The following is an 8402-nucleotide window of genomic DNA, read 5'->3' as shown; positions in this document are numbered from 1 at the left end:
TGTGACAGACAAACCTGGGGGAATGAGCTTCAAATATTTATTAACGTTTTATTTCAAACAGGAGAAGAAAAGAAGAGGAACGTTTGAATGAAAATAGAAACAACAGGAAATAGAATATCTCTGGGAAGTGGAACAGAACAGGATGGTGTTAATGTGGTCTGAGAGAACCACTGCCACCAGAAACAACAGGAAATAGAATATCTCTGGGAAGTGGAACAGAACAGGAAGGTGTTAATGTGGTCTGAGAGAACCACGCCCACTAGAAACAACAGGAAATAGATTATCTCTGGGAAGTGGAACAGAACAGGATGGTGTTAATGTGGTCTGAGAGAACCACTGCCACCAGAAACAACAGGAAATAGAATATCTCTGGGAAGTGGAACAGAACAGGAAGGTGTTAATGTGGTCTGAGAGAACCACTGCCACCAGAAACAACAGGAAATAGAATATCTCTGGGAAGTGGAACAGAACAGGATGGTGTTAATGTGGTCTGAGAGAACCACTGCCACCAGAAACAACAGGAAATAGAATATCTCTGGGAAGTAGAACAGAACAGGATGGTGTTAATGTGGCATGAGAAAAACACTACCAAAAATGGTGGTTGGTTTTTGGTTTTCCCTTGCTGAAGTTCTTTGATGGAGAAGAGGCCTGGATGTTTTGTGATGGAGAAGAGGCCTGGATGTTTTGTGATGGAGAAGAGGCCTGGATGTTCTGTGATGGAGAAGAGGCCTGGATGTTCTGTGATGGAGAAGAGGCCTGGATGTTCTGTGATGGAGAAGAGGCCTGGATGTTATGTGATGGAGAAGAGCCCTGGATGTTCTGTGATGGAGAAGAGGCCTGGATGTTTAGTGATGGAGAAGAGGCCTGGATGTTCTGTGATGGAGAAGAGGTCTGGATGTCCTGTGATGGAGAAGAGGCCTGGATGTTCTGTGATGGAGAAGAGGTCTGGATGTCCTGTGATGGAGAAGAGGCCTGGATGTTCTGTAATGGAGAAGAGGCCTGGATGTTCTGTGATGGTGAAGAGGCCTGGATGTTTTGTGATGCAGAAGAGGTCTGGATGTTTTGTGATGGAGAAGAGGCCTGGATGTCCTGTGATGGAGAAGAGGCCTGGATGTTCTGTGATGGAGAAGAGGCCTGGATGTTTTGTGATGGAGAAGAGGGCTGGATGTTTTTGATGGAGAAGAGGCCTGGATGTTCTGTGATGGAGAAGAGGCCTGGATGTCCTGTGATGGAGAAGAGGCCTGGATGTTCTGTGATGGAGAAGAGGCCTGGATGTTTTGTGATGGAGAAGAGGCCTGGATGTTTTTGATGGAGAAGAGGCCTGGATGTTTTTGATGGAGAAGAGGCCTGGATGTCCTGTGATGGAGAAGAGGCCTGGATGTTTTGTGATGGAGAAGAGGCCTGGATGTTTTTGATGGAGAAGAGGCCTGGATGTTCTGTGATGGAGAAGAGGCCTGGATGTCCTGTGATGGAGAAGAGGCCTGGATGTTCTGTGATGGAGAAGAGGCCTGGATGTTCTGTGATGGAGAAGAGGCCTGGATGTTCTGTGATGGAGAAGAGGCCTGGATGTTCTGTGATGGAGAAGAGGCCTGGATGTTCTGTGATGGAGAAGAGGCCTGGATGTTCTGTGATGGAGAAGAGGCCTGGATGTTTTTGATGGAGAAGAGGCCTGGATGTTCTGTGATGGAGAAGAGGCCTGGATGTCCTGTGATGGAGAAGGGGCCTGGATGTTCTGTGATGGAGAAGAGGCCTGGATGTTTTGTGATGGAGAAGAGGCCTGGATGTTCTGTGATGGAGAAGAGGCCTGGATGTTCTGTGATGGAGAAGAGGCCTGGATGTTCTGTGATGGAGAAGAGGCCTGGATGTTCTGTGATGGAGAAGAGGCCTGGATGTTCTGTGATGGAGAAGAGGCCTGGATGTTCTGTGATGGAGAAGAGGCCTGTAGCGCAGAGGATTAGTTAGACGCTGGGTCTGGGTCTTTAGAGGAATAGTTAGAGGCTGGGTCTGAGGCTATAGAGGGATAGTTAGAGGCTGGGTCTGGGTGGAGTAAAGGCCTGGAGCTGGGTCTGGGCTGGTGCTTGGGGTTATAATTCCTGCAGTGCTCAGGCTTGGGCATAGGACTGGGTCTGTATACGTGACATCCCCAACAAAGACGCAGGATGTGGTCAGGGCGGGCCCACAGAGGAGGGGTGTGCTGCAGGAGGCCTGATTACCATGAGGTTCCTGACCCCAGTGCCCTGGCCCTGTGTTCAGACAAGAGCCAAAGTTTCAGCCTGGACCCCTGAAGTGTCAGGTGATGGCCCGCCCCAGTTACACACGCCCCTCCCGAGACGCACGCCTTAGCATATTTATAAATCATTCAGAATTCTGCCTGAAACCCCAGAATGGGAAGTAGATGAGCCTGGTGTCTATGTGTATCTGTACTTCTACTATACACACTAGACCCGCTGACATAGTCCTTCTGAAGACCTGTCACTTCCACTTCCTCCATCCTCATCACCACCACCATCATCATCATCATCATCATCTGGGATCCCGAGGTGGCGCAGCGGTCTAAGGCACTGCATCGCAGACCCGGGTTTGATCCCGTGTCTGTATTACAACCGGCAGCGATCGGGAGTCTTATAGGGCGGTGTACAATTGGCCCAGCGTCGTCCGGGTTAGGCCATCACTGTAAATAAGAATTTGTTTCTTAAAACTGACTTTCCTAGTTAAATAAAGGTTAAATTAAAAATTAAATTAAAAAAGTCTACAGAACTTGAGCTCTGAACAAATGTGGTGTTTCCATTTCCCAAATTTCCCATCTGCCGAATACATTTAATTCTTCCATGAGTTTTTGATTCCTCTACAGGAAGAAAGGGGATTTAGCTGTGTTTTTTTGGTCCGTACGTGAACAGACTGATGATCCACCCTCCTCTAACGGTGATCTCACGGTAAGGACAGAGGACGGTGGGTGTAACGTATAGAACTAGCCACAGACTGATGATCCACCCTCCTCTAACGGTGATCTCACGGTAAGGAGAGAGGACGGTGGGTGTAACGTATAGAACTAGCCACAGATTGATGATCCACCCTCCTCTAACGGTGATCTCACGGTAAGGAGAGAGGACGGTGGGTGTAACGTATAGAACTAGCCACAGATTGATGATCCACCCTCCTCTAACGGTGATCTCACGGTAAGGACAGAGGACGGTGGGTGTAACGTATAGAACTAGCCACAGACTGATGATCCACCCTCCTCTAACTGTGATCTCACGGTAAGGACAGAGGACGGAGGGTGTTTTGTAATGTATAGAACTAGCCACAGATTGATGATCCACCCTCCTCTAACTGTGATCTCACGGTAAGGACAGAGGACGGAGGGTGTTTTGTAATGTATAGAACTAGCCACAGATTGATGATCCACCCTCCTCTAACTGTGATCTCACGGTAAGGACAGAGGACGGTGGGTGTAACGTATAGAACTAGCCACAGACTGATGATCCACCCTCCTCTAACTGTGATCTCACGGTAAGGACAGAGGACGGTGGGCGTTGTAACGTATAGAACTAGCCACCCACAGCGGCAGCATTGCTGATCTCTCACACGAGGCAGAGCAGCGTCAGGAAAATGACTGTGTGGACGTTAACCTTGTCAGAAAGCGTTGGCCTGTACGCTGACTCCGCAGCAGTGAGCCTCACAACAGGTAAAGTGAGAAACGGTGAAATTCATTCGCCTGGAAAAGAGACTCCTAAATGACACCCTATTGCCTTTACATTTATAGTGCACTGCTTTTGACCAGGGCCCATAGGGTGGCAGGGCACTACATAGGGAATATGAAGCCATTTGGGATGGAGCCAAAGTGCACACTGGTATATACGGCTCTGTGGCCCTTAATAGGTTAACTGTGTAGCTAATAGACCAGAGCATCATTATATCGTTTTGGGTTTTTTATAGCTTTGCTGACGTTGGAGGCCTGTGACTTGGATTAGCTAAAGAAACACATGAACACCTAGAAGCTTCCCTAGTACAGTGGAGTTGGAGGCCTGTGACTTGGATTAGCTAAAGAAACACATTGAACGCCTAGAAGCTTCCCTAGTACAGTGGAGTTGGAGGCCTGTGACTTGGATTAGCTAAAGAAACACATTGAACACCTAGAAGCTTCCCTAGTACAGTGGAATTGGAGGCCTGTGACTTGGATTAGCTAAAGAAACACATTTCACGCCTAGAAGCTTCCCTAGTACAGTGGAGTTGGAGGCCTGTGACTTGTATTAGCTAAAGAAACACATGAACACCTAGAAGCTTCCCTAGTACAGTGGAGTTGGAGGCCTGTGACTTGTATTAGCTAAAGAAACACATAAACTCCTAGAAGCTTCCCTAGTACAGTGGAGTTGGAGGATACGGTAACTGGAGACTGTCGCTGTACGTGTTTTATAGTGTGTTTGGATAAAATCCTGTTTATAGTTTTAAGATGATCTGTCGATCAAATCAAAGTGTATTTGTCACGTGCGCCGAATACAACAGGTGTAGGTAGACCTTACAGTGAAATGCTTTCTTACAGGCTCTAACCAATAGTGCGAAAAAAGGTGTGTGTGTGTGTGTGTGTGTGTGTGTGTGTGTGTGTGTGTGTGTGTGTGTGTGTGTGTGTGTGTGTGTGTGTGTGTGTGTGTGTGTGTGTGTGTGTGTGTGTGTGTGTGTGTGTGTGTGTGTGTGTGTGTGTGTGTGTGTGTGTGTGTGTGTGTGTGTGTGTGTGTGTGAGGCGTGTGTGAGGCGTGTGTGAGGCGTGTGTGAGGCGTGTGTGTGTGTGTGTGTGTGTGTGTGTGTGTGTGTGAGGCGTGTTTGTGTGTGTGTGTGTGTGTGTGTGTGTGTGTGTGTGTGTGTGTGTGTGTGTGTGTGTGTGTGTGTGTGTGTGTGTGTGTGTGTGTGTGTGTGTGTGTGTGTGTGTGTGTGTGTGTGTAGGTAGGTAAGTAAAAGAAATAAAACAACAGTAAAAAGACATTTGAAATGACACTCTTAACATCGTGCCTGACATAGGACTACGTAGGTGTCGATGATGGATCTAATTAAGACATTAACGGTTGGATATTATTGTCTCTCAGTGCACAACATTTAATTGTTCACCTCAGAATTAACCCAGATATTAACAAAAATTTTAATCTAAGGAATTATATTCATTGTGATATGATTACATTATGATTATTACAATGCTAAAATGTCATTTTTTTTATGACGGGGGGACGGGGAAACACTAAATGACGTATGGACAAACATATGATTGGTGAGTTTTATTTTATTTATTTATTTTATTTCACCTTTATTTAACCAGGTAGGCTAGTTGAGAACAAGTTCTCATTTGCAACTGCGACCTGGCCAAGATAAAGCATAGCAGTGTGAACAGACAACACAGAGTTACACATGGAGTAAACAATAAACAAGTCAATAACATGGTAGAAAGAAAGAGAATCTATATACAATGTGTGCAAAAGGCATGAGGTAGGCAATAAATCGAATAATTACAATTTAGCAGATTAACACTGGAGTGATAAATCATCAGATGATCATGTGCAAGAAGAGATACTGGTGTGCAAAAGAGCAGAAAAGTAAATAAATAAAAGCAGTATGGGGGGTGAGGTAGGTAAATTGGGTGGGTAGTTTACAGATGGACTATGTACAGCTGCAGCGATCGGTTAGCTGCTCGGATAGCAGATTTTTAAAGTTGTTGAGGGAGATAAAAGTCTCCAACTTCAGAGATTTTTGCAATTCGTTCCAGTCGCAGGCAGCAGAGAACTGGAAGGAAAGGCGTCCAAATGAGGTTTTAGCTTTAGGGATGATCAGTGAGATACACCTGCTGGAGCGCGTGCTGCGGGTGGGTGTAGCCATCGTGACCAGTGAACTGAGATAAGGCGGCACTTTACCTAGCATAGCCTTGTAGATGACCTGGAGCCAGTGGGTCTGACGACGAACATGTAGCGAGGGCCAGCCGACTAGGGCATACAGGTCGCAGTGGTGGGTCGTATAAGGTGCTTTAGTAACAAAACGAATGGCACTGTGATAAACTGCATCCAGTTTGCTGAGTAGAGTGTTGGAATCTATTTTGTAGATGACATCGCCGAAGTCGAGGATCGGTAGGATAGTCAGTTTTACTAGGGTAAGTTTGGCGGCGTGAGTGAAGGAGGCTTTGATGCGGAATAGAAAGCCGATTCTTGATTTGATTTTGGATTGGAGATGTTTGATATGAGTCTGGAAGGAGAGTTTGCAGTCTAGCCAGACACCTAGGTACTTATAGATGTCCACATATTCTAGGTCGGAACCGTCCATGGTGGTGATGCTAGTCGGGCGTGCGGGTGCAGGCAGCGAACGGTTGAAAAGCATGCATTTGGTTTTACTAGCGTTTAAGAGCAGTTGGAGGCCACGGAAGGAGTGTTGTATGGCATTGAAGCTCGTTTGGAGGTTAGATAGCACAGTGTCCAAGGAAGGGCCGGAAGTATATAGAATGGTGTCGTCTGCGTAGAGGTGGACCAGGGAATCGCCCGCAGCAAGAGCAACATCATTGATGTATACAGAGAAAAGAGTCGGCCCGAGAATTGAACCCTGTGGTACCCCCATAGAGACTGCCAGAGGACCGGACAACATGCCCTCCGATTTGACACACTGAACTCTGTCTGCAAAGTAGTTGATGAACCAGGCAAGGCAGTCATTAGAAAAACCGAGGCTACTGAGTCTGCCGATAAGAATATGGTGATTGACAGAGTCGAAAGCCTTGGCCAGGTCGATGAAGACGGCTGCACAGTAATGTCTTTTATCGATGGCGGTTATGATATCGTTTAGTACCTTGAGCGTGGCTGAGGTGCACCCGTGACCGGCTCGGAAACCGGATTGCACAGCGGAGAAGGTACGGTGGGATTCGAGATGGTCAGTGATCTGTTTGGTGACTTGGCTTTCGAAGACCTTAGATAGGCAGGGCAGGATGGATATAGGTCTGTAACAGTTTGGGTCCAGGGTGTCTCCCCCTTTGAAGAGGGGGATGACCGCGGCAGCTTTCCAATCCTTGGGGATCTCAGATGATACGAAGGAGAGGTTGAACAGGCTGGTAATAGGGGGTGCGACAATGGCGGCGGACAGTTTCAGAAATAGGGGGTCCAGATTGTCAAGCCCAGCTGATTTGTATGGGTCCAGGTTTTCCAGCTCTTTCAGAACATCTGCTATCTGGATTTGGGTAAAGGAGAAGCTGGGGAGGCTTGGGCGAGTAGCAGCGGGGGGGGCGGGGCTGTTGGCCAAGGTTGGAGTCGCCAGGAGGAAGGCATGGCCAGCCATTGAGAAATGCTTGTTGAAGTCTTCGATTATCACGGATTTATCGGTGGTGACCGTGTTACCTAGCTTCAGTGCAGTGGGCAGCTGGGAGGAGGTGCTCTTGTTCTCCATGGACTTTACAGTATCCCAGAACTTTTTGGAGTTAGAGCTACAGGATGCGAATTTCTGCTTGAAAAAGCTGGCCTTTGCTTTCCTGACTGACTGCGTGTATTGGTTCCTGACTTCCCTGAACAGTTGCATATCGCGGGGGCTCTTCGATGCTATTGCAGTTCGCCACAGGATGTTTTTGTGCTGGTCGAGGGCAGTCAGGTCTGGAGTGAACCAAGGGCTATATCTGTTCTTGGTTCTGCATTTTTTGAACGGAGCATGCTTGTCTAATATGGTGAGGAAGTAACATTTAAAGAATGACCAGGCATCCTCAACTGACGGGATGAGGTCAATATCCTTCCAGGGTACCCGGGCCAGGTCGATTAGAAAGGCCTGCTCGCAGAAGTGTTTTAGGGAGCGTTTGACAGTGATGAGGGGTGGTCGTTTGACCGCGGACCCGTGGCGGATACAGGCAATGAGGCAGTGATCGCTGAGATCTTGATTGAAGACAGCAGAGGTGTATTTGGAGGGCAGGTTGGTCAGGATAATGTCTATTAGGGTGCCCATGTTTACGGATTTGGGGTTGTACCTGGTGGGTTCCTTGATGATTTGTGTGAGATTGAGGGCATCAAGCTTGGATTGTAGGACTGCCGGGGTGTTAAGCATATCCCAGTTTAGGTCACCTAACAGAACAAACTCTGAAGCTAGATGGGGAGCGATCAATTCACAGATGGTGTCCAGGGCACAGCTGGGAGCTGAGGGGGGTCGGTAGCAGGCGGCAACAGTGAGAGACTTATTTCTGGAGAGATTAATTTTTAAAATTAGAAGTTCGAACTGTTTGGGCATAGACCTGGAAAGTATGACAGAACTTTGCAGGCTATCTCTGCAGTAGATTGCAACTCCTCCCCCTTTGGCAGTTCTATCTTGACGGAAAGTGTTATAGTTGGGTATGGAAATCTCAGAAGTTTTGGTGGCCTTCCTAAGCCAGGATTCGGACACGGCAAGGACATCAGGATTGGCAGAGT

At 47.6% G+C, this 8402-nt stretch overlaps 1 protein-coding gene across 1 annotated transcript; it reads right to left on the bottom strand.

Moving 5' to 3' along the window:
* Nucleotides 1-585: 585 nt before the first annotated feature.
* LOC139569888 (uncharacterized protein DKFZp434B061-like) lies at nucleotides 586-2567 on the bottom strand. The gene is made up of 3 exons (XM_071391211.1): nucleotides 2477-2567; nucleotides 1428-1939; nucleotides 586-1356 (listed from the first exon to the last, which is right to left on the bottom strand). The coding sequence occupies exons 1-3, from the start codon at nucleotides 2565-2567 to the stop codon at nucleotides 586-588; spliced, it is 1374 nt and encodes a 457-aa protein (XP_071247312.1).
* Nucleotides 2568-8402: the final 5835 nt, after the last annotated feature.

Source organism: Salvelinus alpinus, chromosome 3 (genome assembly GCF_045679555.1).
Source record: "Salvelinus alpinus chromosome 3, SLU_Salpinus.1, whole genome shotgun sequence".
In the NCBI taxonomy this organism is placed as follows: domain Eukaryota; kingdom Metazoa; phylum Chordata; class Actinopteri; order Salmoniformes; family Salmonidae; genus Salvelinus; species Salvelinus alpinus.
This window is presented reverse-complemented; position numbering and strand designations above follow the sequence as displayed.